Source organism: Dermacentor albipictus, chromosome 6 (genome assembly GCF_038994185.2).
Source record: "Dermacentor albipictus isolate Rhodes 1998 colony chromosome 6, USDA_Dalb.pri_finalv2, whole genome shotgun sequence".
Lineage (NCBI taxonomy): Eukaryota > Metazoa > Arthropoda > Arachnida > Ixodida > Ixodidae > Dermacentor > Dermacentor albipictus.
In genome coordinates this window covers 22,048,423-22,073,379 of record NC_091826.1, presented here as the reverse complement: position 1 = coordinate 22,073,379, position 24,957 = coordinate 22,048,423, and the positions used below count along the sequence as shown (strand labels likewise).

General features: G+C 48.6%; 1 protein-coding gene across 7 annotated transcripts in view; it reads right to left on the bottom strand.

The window, feature by feature from the left end:
* TfAP-2 (transcription factor AP-2) overlaps positions 1–24,957 on the bottom strand; it is a 302,474-nt gene that overhangs the window by 4,559 nt on the left and 272,958 nt on the right. For 6 of the 7 annotated variants that reach the window (XM_070540084.1, XM_070540086.1, XM_070540087.1 and 3 more), the window contains 3 exons: positions 24,313–24,642; positions 5,195–5,336; positions 230–280 (listed from right to left, as the gene is read on the bottom strand). In XM_070540084.1, coding sequence (XP_070396185.1) covers positions 230–280; positions 5,195–5,336; positions 24,313–24,642 — 523 coding nt within the window. The remainder of the gene's footprint in view (positions 1–229; positions 281–5,194; positions 5,337–24,312; positions 24,643–24,957) is intronic. The other variant, XM_070540083.1, reaches the window with a different exon arrangement.

Genomic DNA, 24,957 nt, shown 5'->3' with positions numbered 1-24,957 from the left:
ACGTACAAGCCTAACGGGATACCCGCGATACGTACCCGGGATACCGGGTTACCGGAGACGCAAAAGCGAGCCGGTGTGTCGGTTGCGTAGAACTTAACCAAAAAGTATACTCGGCTATTGTTGGGGTAACCAACCATATTCTACTTGACTATGTACTGGTGTAAAGCGTAGGCAGTGACGTAATCGTTAGAATGCAGACTTCTTTTTTTTTTCTTCAACAAGAACACACCCCGAAGACCGGTCCTGGTACAGCAGGTCCACGAACTCCTTCACCATGTCCCTGTGAAGGCGATAATGTAGTCAGTCATAAGGCTTTTAACGACGCAAGTATACGACTAAGATGCGTGTTACAGACGCAAAGTCAAGCGCAAACAATAAAATAGTGTCTATATGAGCTTTAACTTACTGTAAACGTACAAGCTTACCAGGATACACGGGATACGTACGCGGAATACGTACCCGGGATACCGGGTTACCGGAGACGTAAAGACGAGTCGGTGTGTCGGTGGCATAGAACTTAACCAAACAGTATACTCGGCTATTGTTGGGGTAACCAACTATATTCTACTTAAATGTATACTGGTGTAAAGCGTAGGCAGTGACGTAATCGTTAGCATGTAGGCTTATTATTTTTTTCTCCGACAAGAACACCCACGTAACACGAAAGCGTGTCTAGCGCGTTGTGGTTGGACAAAGCGCCACAAGATGTCCCAGCCAGCGCTGTTGCTGCAGTTCACGTTTCCGGCAAAAGGCAAGTAACGTTTACAGACAAGTTACAACATCCTCTTATGAGCTCACAGCTGGTGTTAGATGCCACACGCTAAAGAAAAATGAAACAAAATCTAAGGGCTCTTCGCATGAAACTTCGAGTGATAAATGCAGTGTGTCCGCGGGCAAAGTAAGGTGGCGCTCACGTACTTGGTCTTGACCATCGATCGTAGCTTCAGGTGTAGGTTAACGAACTTGAGTTAGCAGGGCGCAGGTGTTATCCGTCTTGGTGAAGCCTCTGCGTTCGCTGCTGCTTGAGATTGTGGCGCAATCTAGCATGCACTCGCCGAAACACGGCTGTTGCCTCAAATGTTCCCGCGCACATTTTTTTTTGTCTTCTTTCGCAGTTTTATTTTCTGGCGTTTACATGATTAGAAAAGTGACAAACAAGAAGCTTGAGACAAGGTAGCACGGACCATTGCAACGATTAAGTGTAGCTTGCTATCGCAAGTAAACTTTTGCGCGATCTCGGAGGCACATACGATACACAAGAGGCTTCAGGACACGGTTGAAACACTAATTGTAACTTGCTATGGCAAACCTACGTTCACTTCGAGGACAAATTCATATTAATTAATTAAGCAGATCGTATATTCGAAAACTGTCGTGAAGCATCGTTCAATTAACCACGTTTCCATTAACCACAGGTGAGTGAGACAAGCCGCTCTTTTCTCGTGGCATCACAGGCCACTAAAGTGGTGCAGTCGGGTGACACTGGGCTGCAGAATAATTAAGCTCCTTCTGCCTACATTCTTTTGACCAGATGAACTTATCCGCGCCTCTTATTCAAATAGTCGCAGAGCAAATTCTGCTCACATGTAGCCTCAACATTTAGCATTCTTCTTGAAGCTCTTGGCCTTGTCAAGCAGGACGTCGATGAACGTCACCATGCTGTCTCGTAACTTTTATTGTTACACGTACGGTAATGAAAAACATACTTCGCAGATAGTGCACTGATGGCTGAATATCAGTTGCACTCTGTGAACCATGAGCCAGAACCGAGCGCAACACTACAATGCTGTTTACCTTCAGAGCTTTTTTGTGACATGGTTCGAGAAGACTGCGAGACCTGCAGACACATCCTCACGTCATGAAACTCGTACGGGCAGTTAAATGACCGCTACGTCAATCTCGGTTCAGTACAGCCAGCCCGAGACTACTACTATGAACGGAACTCATTCCAGTACATAATACCTGCCGATGTCTCAAAGCAGATATACTATACATAATTAAGTTTCCATGACCTCCATCAGGGGTAAGGAACACGTGGGGCTCCACCACAACACGACGTAATGACGCAATCATGACGTAATACTTCTCGATACTCGAGCAATTCGAAATGGCTGCTCAAGAATGTCGCCCGGGGTTTGCCTATTTGATGGGAGTGGAGAAAATGTCAGTGAGGCGACGCCTGGCCGGGGGGAGGGGGAGGGGGGAGGCATACGGCTTATTCCAGTAAGGCACGCGATCGAAGCATTATTGCGTCGGCACAGGTGAGGGTAAATTTGAAGTCTCCGCTGTTGCTTTCATCGAAAAACCACTCGGGGGGCAATCATAGGCACGAACGCCAAGTCAAAGTAAAAAAAAAAAAATGAAGACATCGCGGCAGCAAGCACATTCGTAGAAACCCGACCCATGAGACGGAAACCAGTTCGGCCACTTAAGAATCAGCCAACAACGGTGCCGATATGTGCCAGGCAAAGGCAACAATTTCGGGCAACAACGTCTGAAGTTTCGATTACGACTGCTTGGTTCAGGGCACAACAGCAACAACAACAACAAGAACAAAAAGAAAGAATGCGAGGTGACAGGCGAGCAGGCGAAAGAGACTTAAAGATAACGTGCGACACCTGAAAGCAAATGAAGAAGCAGCAGCAGCAGCAAAAAAGACCAATCCAACATTTTTGCCCCTACACGACGTAATCACCCGGACCAATGAGGAAAGAGGAAAAAGAATCGCTAAGCGGACCTAATGACAGGGTCTGTGCCGCGCCCGCCGTTATTATTCACATCCATCAGCGAGTTCCCTGCGCTTCTTTCTCCGTTCATTTTCGGCACCACCGACGGCTGCCGGCCGGGGCGCGCCAATGTTTTCGCGAGTGGCTACTAGGTGGCGGCACTCTCCGTCGCGCTCGCCTCCCCCTTCGCGATGCTGACTCCGCTGATGCTGGCATTGGCCCTTGAGAGAGAGAGAGGGAGAGACAGTCGTTTACTTCCGCTGCCAACGGTTGGCACGGCGTGGTTCTGCGTTAAAATGGCCGCCGCTTCCAGCTCGCCGCCTAAATGTCGCGCGGTCTTCGGGGACCAGTAATTGCAATAAATACCGCGAGCGCCTCTGAATTACAATCAGGGGAGTTATTATGGGTCCGAAGACAGGACGTCGGTTTGGCCGCATTTCCAGCCGGCTCCTCGGCGGAGACTTGACTATACAGCAGTACCTAGAAGCGAGCGGGAGCTCGCGCGCCTGTGTGTGTTTGTGTGTGGATATAAGCTGCAGCGCAATGGCTTGCGCTTGCGTGTGATGTTAAGAAGTCGAGCCAAGCCACGACGGGAGCAATTAGTGGGCTTCCGAAAGGTCACCGATCTAAAGGGGGACGTCGTGTTCCGCCATTATGGCGATGTAAAAAGAAGAAGAAAAAAAAAAGAAGAGGCGGGGAACGCGTGCAACGTAAAACGAGTTGCGGAAGGTCGCATGAATATTTCTGCGATATACTTAAGTACAAGCCTCAGCGTTCACCTAAACACGGTCCTGGCGTTCGAGTACGCCTATGAAGGAATCGCAACCTTTGAGCGCGACGACCGTAATTTGAAGCTCCAACGCGGTAGTGCTCATCAACGGAGTGACATGTAATGAGAGACCAATAAGGCGACGCCCTTTTGGAAATGCCTTGAGCAGCTTGCCGCCTAATACACTCGTTAAAGGACGCTGCTGAGACAGACCAAGGAGGTAGAAAAATAAAAACGATATTTCAAGTTTATTGACCTGCTCCTTATAGGTACATTTCGCAGCGAAGCGCTTAGTAGTGGCGTCGTGTCTTTTATGGTCTCGTGCCGTTATAGCTTACGGCGCTATTTGATCCGAAGCAGACCCTCATCAGCCACCAGACGGACATTTGCCAGGCAGTTAAAAAAAAAGAAAACACACAGAATTGATGAGCAACAATCTAAGCTCGAGTTCGTGAATCGAAGAATATGTGCGAACTTGCAAGCGCCACTGCATTCCATTTGACGTTGTGCATTCAATCAGGAAGGGGACTTGCGCATGTTTTAATATGACTTTTTTTTTGCAGGAGCGAGACAAAAGACATTTGCCAGCTAAATAATACTATCTTGGCGTAAGTGCAGGTAATCATTTGAGCTGAAAGGCTTTTGAGGACAGATTCCTTCTTCGATGCCGTTGTTCCTGAAAAGCTGGGCTAGTTCGTGAATGGCATTATGAAAGATGGTTACAGCACTAGGAAAAAAGAAAATAAACACGAACTGCTCAGGACGGGCGTTGTTTCGTAATCCTCCCGAGACGCCTTTACGATGGTCCTCAGTGCGAACTGTATAGGCGAGAGCGATGAGCATACATGAAGATCGGCCTTAAATGTTAGCTTCTAGTTACTAAGCACATAAAATATCGCCATTCATATCTGTCCGACAGTGGGCGAACAAGAGAAGCCTCAGCCTCCAACCAACGTTTCGACAAGGTGCTTGTCTGTCAGGTAGACGTCAAAACCGTGAGGAAGACAAGACCCCTTTCGAAATGTGTCAGGGCTTTGGTGAAAAGAAGTACCCTTATCGAAAAGAGTGGCGTCGAGTTGAAGCTTCCCTTGTTCAGTAACATTTGATTACTACAATTAATAAGTCAATCAATCAGTGACCACTTTGTCTTCGCATAAAGATCTGCCAGCTGCCGTGGGCAGTCGGTAATTGCTAACAGGTTGTTACGGAGTGCAAAAGTTTGGGAGAGTTTGCTATAGGCTTCGCTTCATGCTATGCTTTTCTTCGTTGAGAAACGCGACTGTCACGGAAGTTGCCCTGTTCTCAGCATGAGGCCATCGCACAGTTACGAATATGCATTAAAAGCCACAGAAATAATGTCAAAGCCATTGAAAGTCACGGAAAGAAGCCGTCACAAGCCAATTGTACCTTGGATAACAGTCACACAAAAAGATTTCCAAAATGACAGACACACAAAACGCACTCCCAGAGAACAAACAGAAACCGTCTCATTCGGTGCAGAAGAAACAATTGCCAATCAATGCAAACTGACTAAAAGAAAACACACTTGGCAAATACACTCTTAATCTGGTTAAAACGCTTTGCCATCTGTGCATGCCATCAGTCCACCATACTTTCTTTTTACCGGTACTATTCACTGCAAGTGTCACAGCAGAGAGAAATTTCGATTAAAAAAAAAAAAAAAAACGAAAGTACTCACTTTGTGGCAAGCAGCACTTCTTTTCTGCGGTAGAGGTCGGTTGGTTCGGCGTGATTTCTACACAGGTACTCCGCCACCTGTCTGGAAGGGAATTCGGTCTCGCAAACGTAACCGAAATCCCTGGCTAAGTGGATGGCTTCGCCTGCACAACAGAAAGCAAGCGATGAGTTCATTCCGAAACTATATAACCGAGGCTGCGCGCAGCAGTGCCGAATGAAACAGTATGCCCGAACGAAAGCTTTACTGCAACGAATTCGTTACGCGAAGAGGGTCATGCAGACGTGACGCTCTCTTTCTTTTTGGCAATTCAGTCTGGCGCAAAAACGTATCACGCGACTGCAGACAAACACAAAAAGCAGGTGTAGTCGAGAGCTTGACGGTTAGGTAAAACTATTGTTAGGGAGGTTACTGACCGTAGTCAAAACAAATTACGTTTCGAGATCATACGGGTCCCCTGCTCGCAGTGGGAAGCCAGCTGCGCAGGATGTTAACTTTAGTTTCGAGCGCACGACGCAAACTTCGGGAGTACACGTGAATGATAATGCCAGATGACGTGTTTACTGTGTAGCTTGTGGATTGAATAATTGGCTCAAAGATGATGTCGTCATAGGCCACACACTGACAAACGCACTCGCCGGGCAGCGGGGAAGACAGACTGTGAAATAAACAGGAAAATCGCTGGTATCGTAGCCGCAGAAGAACATGGCCACAACGATCAATCTGGAATCATGCAGACCGCAAGTAACACAGTTAACAGATCATCTGGCACCCTCAATCTAGTATAATCCAGAAGTTAACGTCGTTTGCTCGAGTCTACTTAAGAACCTTCTTTGTAGCTGGCCTCTCATTGGAGAGTTTTAGTTCGTCCGCAAGCTTCTCACCCTTTACGGATTAACGGAGCCGTGCCCGGCAGAAGCAAAGCTGGTAGCGACATCTTGTGACTGTTTGTTCCACTACACTGCGTTTGAAAAAAATTGAGTTGAGAGAATGTACCAGATGAAGGAAAATCGCAAAATGACTGCACTTTAAAATTATGCCGGTGCCAACACGTTACACCAGTAGTGAAATATATTTAAGTTACTGCAACATTAGGTTTGTGCATTCTCCGGTTAAACTCTGCGTCACAAGGTGTCGCTATCAGCGTCTGTTGCTGCCGTACTCCTCTCCGGCAAACGGTATTCCTCGAACGCTAATACAAACACGGACATGCTGAAACTGTGTGGTGACCAAGGAATCCGCGGGGATCACGAAACGTCATTTTGTTTTGAATGTGGTCGGTGTCCCGCGTCCTTTCCATCAACGAAAAAGAAGGCGCATTGGTGCACCTAGTTTTAAAGGAATATTGAAAAATACTGACAAAAAGTTGTCAAAGCTCTACCGCCCGTTTCCCGCACGAAAAAGAAAATGACACTTTCGAATAGCTCATTGTTGCGTATTTCCCTGCAAATTTCCTGCACAAACACGAGAGACGAATTGGGACAATTTCGTTGTTAACACGTGCACATAAATGTTTCGTGAAACTTTCCAGAATAAACATCTGCTAGTTAGCGCTCAGTGTGGTCTGTGCCCTCCTGAAGTATGTTGTATATATAGTTATTATGCTAGGAAACAGGAAGTTTATCCTAATCACGGTACGACTCACGTATACAACCGCAATTACGTTCGGCGACAAAGAGCTACAAAGTATTAAAAAGCATCTCCGCTTTCAATATTTTCTTGTAGCAGCGGAGAGAAAAGCTTCAAAAAATTTCACGAGTTGCATAATTTAAGCGCTTCAAAAATACTTTCCCGAAGAACGTATTCATCAGTTCTTCGGAAATGTAAAATCTACAAGCACGCAAGGAGATGACTTATTCCCTTCATCAGAGTTAAAAGCGCATGTAACAACAAATTTGAAGACGGCATAAAAAATAATTCACTGAATAAGTATCCAGTTATTTCGAAGCACTCGCCCACCGATGATCAATCGATGACGTGGGTTCTGTATTTTATACGTGCAAGTAGAATGATGTTTGACGGAAAGCGATAGTGATTAACTATGGACACCCGACACACCCGCGCAGGTGAGAGAAGAGCCTGAGGCATGGAGGCGTCGTCCTTTCGAAGCAGACGAAAAAGTAATAACAGTGTTGTTAGAAGACAGTTACGTGCAGACGACAAGCTAGATAGATGCAGAAGACGTCAGAATCAGCCACAAAAATAATCCGAAAGAGTCTCGCGTCCGGAAGTTCTGCTCGAAGTCGACGCGAGCCAAAAGAAGCGAATTTTGTTGCGTTGCCGAGGGAGGAGGTGCGGCGGTGACGAAAAAAAGAAAGAGTGAAAGGATCCCTGAAATGCGAAGCCGCGTGAGAGCGACGGAGCGCCCCCGGACGGCCATGCATGATTGACAGCGTCCTCGTTCGGGCGGGCTCACAAAAGCCGCGCTTCGAAATAAGCTTTTCCCAAGGCCGACGAGGGCCGCGGAAAGCTGGCGAGACAACGAGCCGATCGGCCACAGCGTACAAGAAGCCCATCTTTTAACATTCCTCGCATCACGAAGTGACGCGCTCGTACGCCTGCGATGTTGTTTCCGCCGGTTCCTCCTACTACTGGTTTACCCGCAGTTTCACTCCCGCGAGCTCACAAGGTCAGGCGTGGACGCGGCCTTGCGGCGGGGGCCGGAACTTCTTGCGGGCCTGAACGCTGGAGGCGGCGAAAAGACTGTTCGTGCGTATGGGTCACGGTGAGAGATAGACAAGCGAGGAAAAAACTGCACGGCGAACGCGGGGCTATACATCGACAAACAGACGAGTTTAACAGTGCCGACAGTGCAGACTCTGCCTATAAGGACCGCGATGCCATTGCCTGTGTCCTATACGCTGCCGTTGCTTCCCCGTTATGGTATATTAGTAGCGAAGAGATAGGCTATTTGCGATGACTCGCGAGGTTGCGTTCGAACAAAATATGCTGCAAACCACTGTACGCCACGAATCGTCGTTGTCAAACAGAACCAGGAAAGAAGGAAGGAAGAAAGAAAGGAAGGCCGCAGCAATGTTATGTCCCTGCGGATACATTTACTCCAGCCTAAGAACTATTCATATCTCATTTCTAATTTAGGACCCAAACAATTCCTGTATACATATGGGTGCGATTACACAGATGTTTGCAAATTTCTCGTGTATACACTAAAGCTAAATTAAATTCAGCGCTTCTGCACAGTTCCGTTCAAAACAGCTTTATCGAGTGCTCCCCGGCATCATGACGACTGTGCGCTAACAGCAACGCTCAGTGGCCATGTCGACTTACAACTTAGCTATAGGCTTCGTAGGCATGCATCGAGCGGCAATTAGCGTGTTTTCGCGCGTTTCCTTCACGCTCGGTAGAACACTTACCTAGCATGCACTGAGCAACTGAAAGCTGCACCGGTAGTTTTTCATGACGCTCTACAATTTTTTATTTACACTTTTCCTCTAATTATAATGTTTGGGAAGCTGATCAATCAATTAGGACTAATTATGCAATCAAGCCGAATGGAAAAAATAATCTGACTATATCCAAGCGACGGCAAACAACGTTACCTGGGTTCTGTCCAGCTATAGGTGGCATTTGCATATTTTTACATCTTTGTGCACGATAGTTGAAACACCCTGTACAGTAAAATGGATCGCTACAAAATGCGGCTCCTGGCTCGTTTCCAAACGCTGCCTTGGCAATGTTAAAAGCAACTTCTCTACCGCCAACACTTGCTAGCATGACGCGAGATTCGACCATATATGACTTCAATGTAACAAAGATGAGATCAGAAAATTTGCCCTGTGTCTCACGGAGGCATAAACTTGAAGTGAGGTTGAAATCTGCGCCGGATTAACATCTCTTTCGGCGTCTATCCGAGGCTGCGTTCGGACTGGCCGCATTTTGTGGCGATCCACATCAATTCTCTCTCTGTTCTGCTTCCTACCACCTATCGTGCGGAATGCCCGTTCCTTGCAATGAGGCGGTCACGTCAGCGACATGCCGTTACGATGGGCGAAGAGAAGGAAAAGTGAAATGGTTCATTACACTACACGGTCCAAGATCCCTATAAAAAAAATCTCATATGACACGCACGCCACATATCCAATAATATCGCATGCTCTAGGAGAACACATATGAAACATATGTGTCTTCATACGACTATACGAGATTATTGGATATGTAGCATACGTGTCATAGATTTTTTTCATAGGGGTGTCATAAAACAGGGGCTGTATTACGTAACGATCAATTTCGTTTCGTAATCTTTGCCTTTAGTTCTATCTGTCCTGTAGAGTGCCCAGTCACAAGAATAACGGTGAAGGGGTGACGTGTGCTGGCCAATAACGAAAATAAATTGTATCGTTTCAATATAATGCCCCTGATGTCGATAGCACGGGCTCTCAACCCAGAAGGAAGAGCGAAGCAATCCTCTTTTTTTTTTTGTCGCAGTGCGAGGCTCCGGAAAAACCGAAACGCCTATGTTTCACAGACAGGCGTGACATTGTTGCGACTACGTACGTGCTTTTCGTCGGCAAGTAATCCAACTTTGTCGCCTCAATATAAAGCACATCATACGGCTTTTAACACGAAGTACTATAACAGCGGCACCTCTGCAGGTCTCATACGACGATGCATGTGGTAAGGGCAGATTGTGGCGCTCATCTTCAATGCCGAAGCCTTCTTTTTCTTCATTTTTTTATCAGGCATGTTTCACAAATGTTCAGGAAGGTTCGATGGCCACTACAGGACGTCTGTAAGAGACTCGGTGCTTCAGCGCATGCGCACCAATCTTCAAGGAAGCCTCCCGCATTCGCAGTGGCACCGAACTCGCGCCAAACATAATGTAGGGTGTACACTTAGTCCGGGGTAACATCCAGCGACCGATACAGCACGTCCCGTCACGACGATCCATCTTGCGACGCCATCTGTCCTCACGAGGCCGCGGTATAGAGCAACTAGGCTTACCGCGCACTCAAGCGTGAAAGGCCCAAGAGTGGAATACAACATTGTAGCAGCAGGGCTGTTTAACGACGATGCCGAAATTGCCGCCTTCAAATTAAGGCGCGACGCTGTCCTGTGTGCCACGCGAGGTTTCAACTTGCTGTAAAAAGCCACGTTGAAGGAGCTGGATCTTCGCTTCTATTATGTTGTTAGAAGTGCTCACAAAGAGCGGCAGCTCTTTATAACGACATCCATCTTGCACGCACGCGCTGTCCCTGACACCGGCGAACTTGCAGCACTGCTGGGAGAAACGCGCAGATTTAACGTGGTTTACGCACGACTTAAGTGCTGCGGACTGGGTAGCCCGTAACGTCATTGCCATCACATTATACACGAGTGGAATCAAAGAGAGGCGCGAATACAAAGGCAAGGAACAACATAAAAATAAAAGAACGAACGCGAGTCGAATCGAAACGCTTGCCAAACTGCCACGCGAAGATCATCAAACAGGCAAGAAACGAGCTTGTGCCTAAGAAGGAAGCAGTCTTTGAACGCGGAATAGATTGTTTAATTTGTTGCGCGTTCCTCTAATAAAAACATGCTCCTCCCCCGTTTTTGAATACGCTCCACGCCCTTCGGAAGCGGACAATCGAATTCGTTTCTTCTGGTTCCCTCCTCCCCCACTTTTTATTTCATTTTTTGTTGCCGTTGTTGACGGGGGGGGGGGGGGATAACCATTTGGTCAGCGGGGTCGGCAATCCGATTTCCCAACATCGACATTTGCCACACGAAACCTGCGGGTTTCAAGCAATGACTGCCGGGCATTGGTATCGATTTTTCGCCCCTGATATGCTGAACGAGTGACTGGGGGGGGGGGGGGGGACATTTCGTACACTTGTCAAGCTGCCGGCATATTCTAAAAAAAAAAAAAGTGGCGTTGAATGTTTGGAAGCTGAAGAGTACGTTACAAAGAGGGACGCCGTCGTGGTGGGTTCCGGGTTTAATTTCGACCACCTCGATTTCCTGAACTTGCACCAAAAGCGCAGTGCACACGAAAGTATTTTGCTTTCTGCGCCCCGCCGGCGACCTGGTGCTCAGAGCAGCACAATGTCACGTAGCCGCCGACGCACCGCGACAGGTTGTGCCTTTCGTTGCCGTCTCAGAGTATTAACACATCAAGCTGGGCGAGTTGGTGACAACGTACTATTCCTAGCGGTGGGCAGCGCAACCAAAAGGAAGTACGCGATGCGCTACATGATCGAACTCTCCGTACATTTAATCACTTGTATGAAAAAAAAATAACAAACCAGCTGTTAGTCTGCGCTCGTATCGTGTACTTCCTTTTGTCTTTCGTTCGGGTTCAGCTGCCCACCCTGAGGAACATGTCTCACAGTAAATAGATGATCCGTGGCGGTTGAACAAGCGGAACGCCGTCGACACTCGCGGCGTGGTCCATCATCGTTCACTTTTCCAGCCGAAAGGCAAGGAGCCCCAAATGTGCGCTCAGAAGAAAAAAAGGAAAAGGAAAAGCACGCATTCAAAACTTACAAAGAGATAGAGAAAGAAAAAAAAATGGGGGGGGGGGGGGGGAGAAGAGAGCGGGGAAATGTATACGACGCGGTCGGAGGCGGCGGCGTGGCAAAGCTGGCGTTTTGCGAAACACCCATGGCCCCGCAAAAGGGGAGGACTGCCCTCAAATGCAATTATACACTCCGCCACTGCCACTACCACCACCACCACCAATACCAGAGGCGGCTGGGTGGCGGTAGGGCTGCGAGGTTGTGCGCGTGCGCCGAGCTGATCTTTGCTGCACGAGCCGCTATTTCGAGACGCCCAAGAAAGAAAGAAAGAAAGAAAGAAAGAAAGAAAGAAAGAAAGAAAGAAAGAAAGAAAGAAAGAAAGAAAGAATTAAACATGCCGACTTAGCTCTCCCTCTCCAGCCTTTCTGATATCTGCTGCTACCTGCTGGCCACTGCGGGAGGATTAAACAGGTGTCAGACCCCCTCTCCTGGTCTTGTTACTTTTTTTTCTTTCTTTCCCTCTTTCTTCTTTATCGGGTAATTGGGCACCCTCTTTTAATCAGAGATATACATACCCGGGAGGCACCCTGTAACTGGCTGGGGCGCCGCAGCCAGACGATCGAGTCTATCTGCGCTTCTCTTTCCCTCTTTTACTATAGTTTCGTTTCTGTTCCTCCGATCCTGTCATTTGTCGGCACCGTGACAAAAGTTGTGTGTGTGTGTGTGTGCGTGCGTGTGTTCGCGCGATGCGCGGATGTCCGAGAGATGAGCCACGTGAGGCGTAGAAGTGCACGATATCGTCACAGCCACTACAGAGAAACACCGAATTACTTCAAACTGATTTACTGACTCCGTGCCCCTGACGAGCAGTAGACCACCTTCCCATATTTGATGCGCACACACACACACACACACACACACACACACACACACACACACACTTAGAGGTATGCGCCGGGGGCGCAATACGAAGATGGCTGATTTTACTAAAGACACGGTCTTCGCCCGCGACCCAGGCGAAGCAGAACAGCGAGCTGCTTGCATTCCGCTTCGAAACGAGCGCAGGCGTTCCCCTTTCTTTTTTTTCTCCTCCGCGCGTACACAAGGAAGCCGGCGGTATTATTCAAATTCCATCCGCGGCCGCGTTGGTGGTCCTGTCCCGAGACGCGCACTCGAAATTGTCAGCGTGCACCGCGGCGCGTTTTAATTTCTGATCGAGCCGGCGCGGGGCCCCTGCCGAAGCAAGCAGCGGCCAGGCAACGGCAACATCGTGACTCGCGCCGAGATTGCGCAATCAAGAGAGGTACTACCACAGTTTAGCGAGTAGGTACGCGGCGGCGAGAACGCGAGCGCGCAACTTTCCATCAACTTCGCCTGGCAAGGACGGTGCAGCGCAAGGCGGGCTACGGGGTGTGCTAAGGCGCCTGGGCACTGCGCGAAAGAAAGAAGTCCCGAGTCCCCTCCCTATATATAGCAGCCGCAGAACTTGCTACAAAAAAATTACTACTGAAACTGCTAGAACCGTTCATGGGAGCAATCGTTAGCATATATACGCACCTGTCTGTAATATTCGTGCATGCAGGCAGGCTACGGGGTGTGCTAAGGCGCCGGACACTGCGCGAAAGAAAGAAGTCCCGAGTCCCTCCCCATTTATAGCAGCCGTAGAACTTGCTACAAAAAAATTATTACTGAAACTGCTAGAACCGTTCATCCATCATGGGAGCAATCGTTAGCATATATACGGATCTGTCTATAATATTCGTGCATGCAGATAGGCTACAGGGTGTGCTAAGGCGCCGGACACTGCGCGAAAGAAAAAAGTCCCGAGTCCCTCCATATATACATAGCAGCCGTAGAACTTCTTACAAAAAAATTACTACCCAACCTGCTAGAACCCTTCATATATCGTGGGAGTAGTGGTTAGCGTATATACGGATCTGTCTACAATATTCGGGCATTCAGGCAGGCTACGGGGTGTGCTAAGGCGGCGGACACTGCGCGAAAGAAAGAAGTTCCGAGTCCCTCCCTAGATATAGCAGCCGTAAAACTTCCTACAAAAAAAAAAAAACTGAAACTGCTAGAACCGTTCATCTATCATGGGAGCAATGGTTAGCATATATACGGATCTGTCTATAATATTCGTGCATGTGGCAATCAAAAATTTTTTGTAGCATCACTTGAAACGCTTTTAACATTCCAGAATTTCAGTTTTCTAGGTGCAGCGACGCGTAAGCCTCGGCTCATAAGCATATGTAATGATTGCGATTAATTGCGAATTGTTGCCTTTGTAACGGAATAGTTTGCTGAGCACGGTCAATTTGTAAAGACACACGGTCGTTTGAAACCCGAAGGAAAAGATTTACTCAAATTCATGCAACTGATTATCATGCAGACTGAACAGCCGTACTACCGCTGACACTAGCGCCAGAGTTCCGCACACTAATACTTGTAGAAACCTAACCTATAATAGCACCTCCTCAGGGGTATATTTGTTAGTAATCAAAACAACAAGTACGCCAGAGCACTTTTGTAGACAAAACGCATGTTTTCTTTTTTTTTTAGATTACCAAAGAGGCACATACATGCAAAACGAGCATATGACTAATGTAGACACTGCACTTGGCTGTTCACCACTCCGAACTATAATCTTTGCGAAGTAACTATTAAAGGCTAGGCCACACGCATTACTCTCGCCTTCAGAGAATGCTCGCGCCGTTACAGTTTGTCAAGCTTTTTTTTGTCTGCTCGGAATGTGCTGAATGTGCGAACTGCTGAAAGAAAGTGAAGGCGCAATTCTTTCTCTTCGTAAAGCTATACTCGCGCACAACTTTCCGTGGCAATGAAGGGAAAGCTACGGAGGCAAAGCACGCACAAGTGAGAGCGCTTCACAAAAGAGTCCCGCGTTTTCATCCACGTTAGTTTAGGCTGGGGACGAGAAAACAAAGACCTTACTATAGCAACAGTTAAATGAGACAGAACGCGCCCCTGAGTGTAGAGGTTTTCTTTTTATGCGAAGCATACTAGCCGCACAACCACGCTCTTCCTCGCTGCGCCGCGCGCCGCCGCGTAGCTACCATATGACGTCATAACAGCTGCAAAAGCGGAGGCTCAACTCGTGCGCTCGCTTGCGGCCGCGTAGCTACATAGCCGGGTCTCAGCTCGTGCGCTCGCTTGCATGAGTTGTTTCTTCGTCTAGCCGAACCAAATATAGCCAAGCAACAGCAGTTCACCAGGCTAAACAGTGTTTCAACAACTAAAATAAAGGCTAGTATGCTTCGCATCCTGGGCTTAACCTTAGCTAAGCCACAGCCATTTTTTGCGGCTTTTCCCTTCCGCATCTGGGGAAATCGCCCACGTGGACACTGCGTCGATTCAGTGTCTGTTTCGATTGCTTAAATGATATTGCGCGACATAAAAAACGACACGGACGTGAAGGAAGACGACACACCAAGCGCAAACTTTCAACTAAGTTTATTGTGCCACTGCGTCTGTTTCGAGCAACCAAAAGCACTGTCAAACGCATAGCGGACTACTAGTTGACTACATGTGCAGCAGCCACGCGCGCGTAGCTTTCTCTTCATAGCCACAGAAAGTTGTCCGCGAGTATATTAACCGTATACCAGTTGTTACCCTAACTCCCGTGGGAAAATCATATACTGCGGACATTTAGAGAAAACAAATAACTCGGAACTGCTTTTGTCTCTATTCTTTCGAGCTTTTCAATGTTAATTTCGGTATAGGGATCCCAGACTACACATGCATGCTCAATCATAGGCTGAATATAGGATGTGCAGCAGAGAAGCTTTACACAAGCCGCGGCGTTTCTTAATTTGCGTCGGAGTAGAGAGAGCTTACGAAAGGCTGATACGCATACGTTCTCAATACGAATGTTCCATGATAGATTGTTAGTAATGGTGGCTCCCAAATATTTGTAGTTAGGAACCTCTTGTAAGTCTGACGAACCTAGCTTATAATTGTGTTTCAGTGTTTCTTTTTCCAACCTGTAATTCCTAAAATAACACTTTTTTTTCGCATTCACAAACATTCTCCACATATTGCACCAATCTGAAATGTTGTTTAGGTTGTTAAGTTCAAGTTGATCGTTATATGGTCATGCTGCGAATTCTTCCAACGTCGTCTGCTCATTATTGGAAGCAGGCGACAACCTCCACCGACAGACACGTGACGCGTAGGAACACACTGCAGCGGTTGCGACTCCGCGAAAAAGAAAGCAGCGAAAGGAAACCGCGCGCCGGTGCTGCTGCGCGAAAGAATAAAGTGCCGATATCGAATATCACCAAACTTAGCGTATTTCCTAGCGGAAAGTCACACGCTTATCAACTGCACTATAACGGTACACCCTGCCATTTGCAGCGTCGTCTGCTAAACGTTGCAAGTGGGGGGACGAGGCTACCGACACCTACACGCCGCGGAGGAACACGTTGCACTCTTTGCGGCCGCGCACTTGTGATCAGCCGCCTCCGGCCGCCTCCAGCCGCGTCCGTAGCGGTATTAGCGGTGCACCATTTTGTCCAGACAAAAGGTACTACGTCGGCGTTCAACTAGAGCTCGGCGGAGCGAGAAGTTGCCGTAATGGAAAAAAGAACGCTCGCAAGCTGTATAGCGGTGTGGTTGCGGAATGGGTCGTTGCGGTAGCGCGTACGTATATTGTAGGCTCGTTTCGTTAAAAAGGAAAACGCCCTTCTCCATGCCCCAACCTGCTCACCCCCTTTACACCCCCCCCCCCTTCTTTCTCGAGATAAGAGAAAAGTGCGATTTCGGCCACAGATGATCGATGACCGCCGATGTCCCGCTCGCGCACGCTGCAGCTGGCGTCGGCGCCAGTTAATTCCAAATGCGCCCCAACGACCGACCGACGCTCTGGCAACAAACAGGGGCGAAGAAAACGCAAAGCAACCCCTCGCGCGCGCCCGCGTATACATGTATATATATACTAACGTTCTCGAAAGAGTCAAATGGAAGCCGGGATGAAGATGGCGGCGATAACGAGTTGCCGAATTGAACTCCAATTTAGTAAGTCTATTAGGGACCCGGACGTGTCACCAAGGGCTGGCAAAAGCGCAAACGCGATGCAAGCGCAAGCTATAGAAGCATGGGCTGCGCAGGAACGAACCGCTGAACCACACACAAACACACACCGCGATGGATGATATTGGAAGTAATGCAGCGGGGCCCCCCAACAGAGGTATTACAGTAGATATAGCGGTGCCGGCCGAGATTGCCATCTCGGCAGCAAACTTTGTGCGCGCCCGCGGTTTCGTTTATGTAGGCATGCATCCTCGTTCTCACGTGATTTGAACAGATCTTCGAGATGTGAGCAGCGAAAGAAAGATCCGGTCGGCCGAACTGATTCCCATAAGAATGCTACGACCTGCGGCGGATACGCTGGGCTCCGCAGCCGTAACGAAGCCGAGCGTGTTATTATTGAGCGGCAGGTACAGTACTAACCCGTTATGGAGGGACTTTAAAAATAAACACCAGCTCATTTCAGATCAATCAAGCCTTCTTTGAGACTTTATTTGTGCTTATGTGGTGGAGAAAAGCTGGTTAACTAGCGCGGGGGGGGGGGGGCAAAACTTTTTTATGCGAAGCATATTACGAGGGCTCAACCCAGCTCCTCAGGCGCGGCGGTGACCATGAAATCACGTGACACCGTGACGTCACGACAGAGGAGAAGTGGCTTTGGCTCAACTCTTGCAAGACGGGCTGGGTGGGAATCGAACCAGGGTCTCCGGAGTGTGGGACGGAGACGCTACCACTGAGCCACGAGTACAACGCTTCAAAGCGGTACAAAAGCGCCTCTAGTGAATGCGGTGTTGCCTTAGAAACGCGCTGTTTCTAAGGCGTGCGTCTCTTGCTCAGGCGCACATTTCGTCGCCGCGCCGAACGCTGCTTTGCTCGACGCTCACCGCGTCCAATGCGGGGCGCGTAGTCGCTGCCCTGTAGCCCATTGTCTTACACCCCTTGGCGGGTCGACGGGAACGCTGTCGCGTTCCACTCTTGAAGGCGAAGAAGTAATGCATGAGTTGTTTCTTCGTCTAGCCGAACCAAATATAGCCAAGCAACAGCAGTTCACCAGGCTAAACAGTGGTTCAACAACTAAAATAAAGGCTAGTATGCTTCGCATCCTGGGCTTAACCTTACCTAAGCCACAGCCATTTTTTTTTTCGGGATCCTAGGGCTCCGCCACTATGTCAATGGGGCGTCACGAATTTCAAAAGTAGTTTCTTTTTCCTCCTCCTTCTTTTACAATAGTGTGCATAAAGGAAAACGACATATAGCAGGCCTACCCAAGCCTCAGGGGGCTTGACTGGCAGTGCCTGACAGTCAGGTCACAGAAAATTGCACAGGGTTAATAGAGGAGTTAGCTATTAGCGGGTGGGAGCAAAATAGTTATACAAAATGTTACTTTAAACTTCGAAAATTCTTATTAGTTTCTTAATCCCACGTCTTGTGTTTGCGTCTAACACAGGCATTGGCAATTTATTAAATATGGCTGTTCGACCGGATTTATTTCTCGTGCACGAAACGTTTTGTAGCGAGCTATTAGAGACGTTTAGCTTGTACGCTAATCCGGTAAACGGGAGCGGTTTGGGCGGGTTACCGGATGGTCGGGGCGTAAACGTGAGCGGTGAAGCCGCCTGGTGTTGTAGAGCTCAACCAGACAAACGCATAGCTAAAGCTGCAGTAACTCACCATATCCTGCTTCGCCACTCGTGCAAATTTTTGGCGGCCGCGTGATTGTGAACACGATTACGCCACTGTCGAATATTTACCCCAGCAGCTAAGCAGAATACAGTAATTAGCTCTGTGGTTGTGTGGTTGAGCTTTGCGCTACCAGCTGGCGCCACCGATCGGGCCGCTCACCTTTACGCCCCCGCTAAACCGGAAAACCGCCCGCGCTTTCCCGGATACCGGACGCGCTAAAAGTCCCTATTTTCAGCCTTCGGGGTCTTTTCAAAACGAAATGGAATCGCCGTTGAACAAGGAAAGGTTAACTAGTACCGAGCGGGCGTTGTCGAAATATGTAACGTCACGTGGAACTATGGTGCGGGAACTTCACAGTGGCGGCGCCACCAATCACCCTCCGTTTCTCTTCATCTCCTCTGGGGCTTACCAAGCCGCTAGCTATGCCACGGTGAGAGTGACCTGTTTGTTTTGGTATTCCAGAGCTGTGATTTATTAATCCAGCTTAATTTAGTACTAATGTTTAGAGTGTCCTTCTAAGCAAAAAAATTAAGCACTAAGAATGCTGCGAGATGAATCGTCAGCTGAGAATCAAATTCTGCGCACCACAAGAGGACGTGCAAAAAAAAAAAGAAGAAGAAAGAAACTAGCCGAGCGAGTTTTCTCAAGCGGATCTTGTCAACAAAAGTGCGATCGCCGCGGCGGCGGCGTGGTTGCTGTTGCAACTGCGCCGGGCTCGGGTGTTTATCTGCGCGACGATGCCGCACCGCGCTGTCCACATAAACCGGAAGGCACCCTGCACCTCCTCGTTTGTATGGCGATGAGCCGGACGTTTCGGGCACTTAAAGAAAAAGAAGTTGCGGAAGATCCGCCGGCCACGCTTAGATCGCCGGTCGTTTCGTTCAAAGTTGAATGCGTGCGTATCGCACGCAGATACTCGCTTATCAGACGGATGCTGGTGACGCATGCAACTTTCTTTTTCTTCGTTCTTTAAATATTTTTGTTATTGTTTCTTTTTGATGACGCCATATAGTGCGGGGTGCACATCGGGAAAGAAACTGGCGCTCGTATATACCAGGATGTTGAGGTTTTGATCGTCTTGGGTAGTATCGTAAGTGCAATCATTGGCTCCAGTCGCATGCGCAACGATGAATTGGTAGACTCCAGAAGATGCGAAAAAATGCCAGTGACGTCATCGACAGCATTAAAAGGACCCCAAGGAGGAATATCACATGAATTTGGATGGAAACATTGTACTGCATGAGTGATAGGCTGCGCCAGCGTCGGTGACGTCATGGGTCTTACCAGTGTCTTCTTAGGGCATATGGTTAGCTTCTTTATCCGTAAACAAAGGGCTGTACATTGCTTTCTGAGGAACCGAAGACTCAGTCCAGAAAGTGTGGATAAGGTCTTCTTTCGCACATAAACAGCCGAATGCAAAAAAAAAGAACTAGCTAAAGATCTGTGACGTCACGCCGACGTGCTTGGGCACGAAATTGGGGAAGGAAAAAACTTCCGGTCTTCCCTCTCCCCGCTAGCCATGAGCCTCTTCCCGGCTAATAAATGTAGGCAGGGCCTCGGAAGAATATTCATCAGTCTACGTAAAAACTTAGTGGGTGTCGTTCCTTACTTTCAATTTAAGTATGTATCCCCGGTATATGTCGCTTATATTATAATTAAGCTAAACCTAAAGTAGACAGAAAACAGACATTTTTTTTTCCCGCAGAACATCTCTGTTAAGGTAGCAAGAACACATGAACTTCATCACACGGCCGATATAACCAGTGAAGTGAATCAACTTCGCACAAGTGAAACTGTAAAACTTCATTATGGGCCTATTTGGTACATAATTCTTAACTTAAACTTAGGTGTTTGCACTGTAAGTTCAAGTTCAGAAGTGAAACTGTGTGCGCATATTGTCCAACGTAAGCGTCCACACGTTGCATGGCGCCCGATGAGCGCGTGCTAATCAACAGATACTCGATCTGCCTTCTGGGTGTGACGAGAGCGCAATGCTAGAGAAATGAGGTAATTTCAAATAGTCACTCGCTCAAGGCAAGACGGAGTAACTTCCTCCATGTTGCTGACCTCCGAAGACTTGGCAGAACTTCAATTTCTTTCAAGATTCTGGCGCTTCGAGCAGGTTGTCGTTTAGATTCGATGTCGCACTATCATGCGACAGCTTCCTGGTCGTCTCGGATGATAGAGGTACTGCCCGAATGAGGTCCCAGGCCAGTCCATCGAAACTTGAATGAATTCGTCGTCAACTGCGAAGTTATGCTTTTCGAGTTCACTGGCGTGGCTACGTTTTATTGCGTACTGCTGGCAGTAAGGTGCACGTTTTCTTTTTTTCACGTAAGAGCACACGTAGCGTAATTTTTGTTGTTGTCCCGGAGTTGACAAAATTAAGGTCACCCTGAGTACCAATCTATAAGTGATAGAACAATCTGATTTCACGTGTCGGTATCGCTTTCATCCGGCCCCTACCAGCAGATTAAAAAAAAAAAAAGAGAGAGAGAAATGTGCGCCCCTTGATGTCATATTTCCAGCTGCAGTCGCCTTTCAAACTACAAGCGCCAGTGAGCATTAGATGTATGAAGCCTGGCTCCATTGATTGGCAGTGAAACCACTGTCATGTCCACAAACTGGACATTTTCTTTGACATAAGCAACAACGCCGAACTACGCACCGACGCAATGGCTCAGTGCATAGTTGACTGACAAAGCATACGGGATTAATGTATTCCTCTCTGCTAATATTCTGACCAGTACTACATTTTCCTTGCACTGTTATGCGTGTAGTATTCTGAGCCTCCCAGTGTTAGCCCTAGCCCAAATAACTTAACCTAATCAACCTAACCAACCAAGCAACCTAACCTAAGATCATGAGACGTCGTGAATGCCATTTCACGACCGACCACATTGATTTGGCGTTTCCCCTTCTCGCTTTTCAAACTCCGACAGCCTCAGAAAGAAAGAATCGGTAACATTCCGGCGTTTGAAACTAAAACACGGAGCTCGCTGCCGGTAAGCCTAATTTTCGAATCGTGCCGTTAATTTGTCGGAAAAACACCGACCGGCCGCTACGACGGGCTTGTGCGACCTGCGGGACTCGGTAAGGTCGCACCGCGACGGGCCATATACCGACTCGACTCATCAGCGACTCGGGTCACGACGAAAGTGAGGAATGCCGCCGAGGAGCGGCGCTGCAATCGGCACCAGATGGCGCAACGCCCAGCAGCACGAGAGAAAGCTCGGGCGGCCGTCGCCAAGGAAACGGCAGGGGAGAATCGCCGCCGGATCGCCGAAGCGAATAGGGGGGGAAATGCGTGGATGGGGCCCACGGGCAGTCGAGCAGGGGGCTTACGAAACGGACTCCAAGAAGACGAGCCGAGTGATATGCGACGCGGAGAGACGAGAAAGGCGTCCTCCTCGAGATGCGAAACTTTAGGAGACGGTATATATATACAGGAGGGGACGGAGAGCCGGGCGGAATGATGACCCGCTGTGTTTGCAGTGCGGAGATGCCGTGCCTGTCCCGAATCCGGGTGAGGAAGTGGGGGGGGGGGGGTGTAGTGTGAGGAGCAAACTCGGAATGGATGAAGGAAGGCTTCTTGCGAAGTAGTCCGGGTGAAAAAAGACGCCGTACGTGGCATTCTGCTTTCGATTGTGACTCCTTCCAGGAGCGCACACAATTCGCTCCGGTAGATCGACGGACGCCCTCCCTGCTCAGGTCAGGGCGCGAGTGAGTTTATCTTTACGAGCGGTCCCGCCCGAGCTGCGATAACGTACAGTCGCTACAAGTGCGAACAAACGATCTTTCGTCCCCCCCCCCCCTCCCTTTTTTTTTTCTCCACGATTCACGAGCGATTACGAGAGCATCCCTCCATAGGGTCTCTCCGAACGGGGATGACCGGTCGATTGTGGAGGTCGTAAATCGCCCATCTCTTTTGCGAAGTATCGGCGAATTTGTGGCGAAACACTCGGACACTTTCTTTAGCTTTGTTTTTTTCTTTTTTGTTTACCTCCTCTCATTCACCTGGCAACTCGGCATGGTCGAAGGTCGAAAATGCACAATATCATGACGGGTTCCGTCATGGCGGGTTACAGATTGCCGATTCGATCTACAGCGTTCGCTTGTATTGTCCCACCACCTCGAGGCGCCATCGTCAGTGCGGTATGCTTGCCTTTTTTGATGCAGCATAAAGAACGTTTAGAAGCGTTAAGCAACGAAGCTTGACAACGACGTTTTCGATCGGGGTTGCCCAAAGAGACGTCATCCTGAGGAATGGCATATTGATTTCCATGGTTATTCGGTGCAAAAAAATGAAGCCGCTCAGACTGTGCGATCAGCTTGAATGTGTCAAAATACGGTTACCACGCAGCGTTTTCTGCAGCAGCAGCATCATCAAGCTCCGCAGCTACAAACATTTCGCGGGAAAGGTGACTTTAATTAGACAGCAAGCCCCCAGAAAGCATGACGATCTGCCCCACAAAATCATTAACATGAAACTGATTATCTAATCACAAGGTGACAAACCCAACCTTCCTCATATCTCGCTTCCCCTTGGAATCTATTCTATAACTCATAACAACTACCGTCTACCTGCTCTACGCATTAGCCGACAAAGTCCACTTCATTCAATCTCAACCAGAACATCAGCTCGGTCCGTTCGCTCTCTTAATCCCCATTCTGCCATCTTCCTATTTCTTAACGTTACGTCTTCCATTTTGCTCGTTAAGCGGTCCTTATCTTCTACTCAAGCTTCTTTGGTATCCTCCGACTTTTTGCTACGTAGGCTCGTGCTAGTACAGAATGCGAGATTTGTTCAATAGCTATAGCAATTACCAAACCGAGAGAGGTTCCCAGAAAGTTGGAGATTCGAAGTGATCAACAATGACTAGACAAGGGACAAGCCTTAGCTAGTGACCAACTTTTCGACGAGGGGACTCGTCTTCGTCAGGACCCTGAGGAAGAGAAGTCGAGAAGTGCCCTTATTGAAACGTTGGCTACCGACTGAGGCTCGCCACTCGTCCGGTCACTGTTGATCACTTACATGATAAAGCAACCTTAAAAGAGTGAGAGCGATAAGACTACAACAGGCAACCTCACACTGTCTAGTATCAATCTAACCGAGTAACGAAGTCTTCGCGATGTATATAGAAAGACGTACGAAAGATTGCATATTCTTTAGCGTACAGCTTGTAAGGACTAGCGGCAGTCGCGTTAAACGATCAACTGTTGCTTTACAAAGGAAGTCTCAGGCAGGAGAGTTCTCTTCGTCGGGACAGGACAACACCAGCGCTGTTGCCCTGACGAAGACGAGTTATTGTCCACTGCTGAATACGACACGATCATGGCCTCGATCGACCAACGCGCTTAGCGAAGCGTTCTAAAAAAATGACAAAAATAAAATAAAAAGAAAGAAAAAAGGAAGAGCAATCGCCGCCCAATGGTCTAGTGAACATCACCTGACCCATGGCCTTGTGCCTAGGACGCTCGGCCGGAATGGATCAGGGAGGCAGAGGCGTCAGCCTGTTGCCAGCTGTTGGCGGGTACCACTTAATGTGCGCTGTGCTTATGAAAGGGTGCGCAGGTCGGGGCAGAACCCGCAACTGCTTTGACAAGTACTCACCCTTTTTGACGGATTGCGCCATTTCGGTGGCAGCCTTGGTTCCATCGCTGCCGTTTTCTTTTTCTTTTAAAGTAATTCGCATTCTATGGGATTTTTAGCCACCTTCCAGTACGCATCTAGTCCCTTTCACATACCCGGTGACCCAAGTTGTTTGCTTCTGGCACTAAGTGTGTGCTGGCTGCTATCTTGCCGAGCAGACGATGCGGTCGTCTGGGTATGTGGCTTAAGAGACAACTCGGTGACCCTATTAAAGAACGACATAAATCCTCATTAAATGTAGACACCCCACGACAATGTAAGCAGTGTAAACACCCCCTCACCTTCTACCAGAGAGGTGAGCAGAGTAACGTTGGCCGCCTTGCGCCGACCGGCAGGTAGGTTGAGTCCTATCTTTTCCAACTTCTCCCGCAGCGAACGGCCGCCATTCTTGGACTTCGCGCGCCGGAGGACGCCGCCGAGCAGCGACGCGTTGAGGCACTCGGGCGGCGACAGGCGGCGCTGCACTTCGCCCACGGTCACCTTGTACTTGGACGTGGAACTGAGCAGCGACAGACGGCCGGGCACCGAGCAGAACACGTCCGTCGGGGACGTCACGCCCCCGCTGATCACCATGTCCTTGTGGTTCTCCGAGGAGTTGCGAACCTTCATACCTGCGAAATCGAGGGAGGGACTCAATCGGGGAAAGTCGCGACAAATGCGGCAACGCAAATCCGTGTTCGTACACTGGTGAATGCACTCTTCCTCCGTCAGTCATTGAAATTATGGGGCTTCACCTGCCAAAACCACTTTCTGATCATGAGGCACGCCGTAGTGGGGGACTCGGGAAATCTATACCACCTGGAGTTCTTTGACGTGCACCTAAATTTAAGTACACGGGTGTTTTCGCATTTCATCAGTCTTTAGACTGGCGAAGCATTCTTCCTAGAACGATATCTGCAGCTAGAACGATAACTGTGCTAATTCCG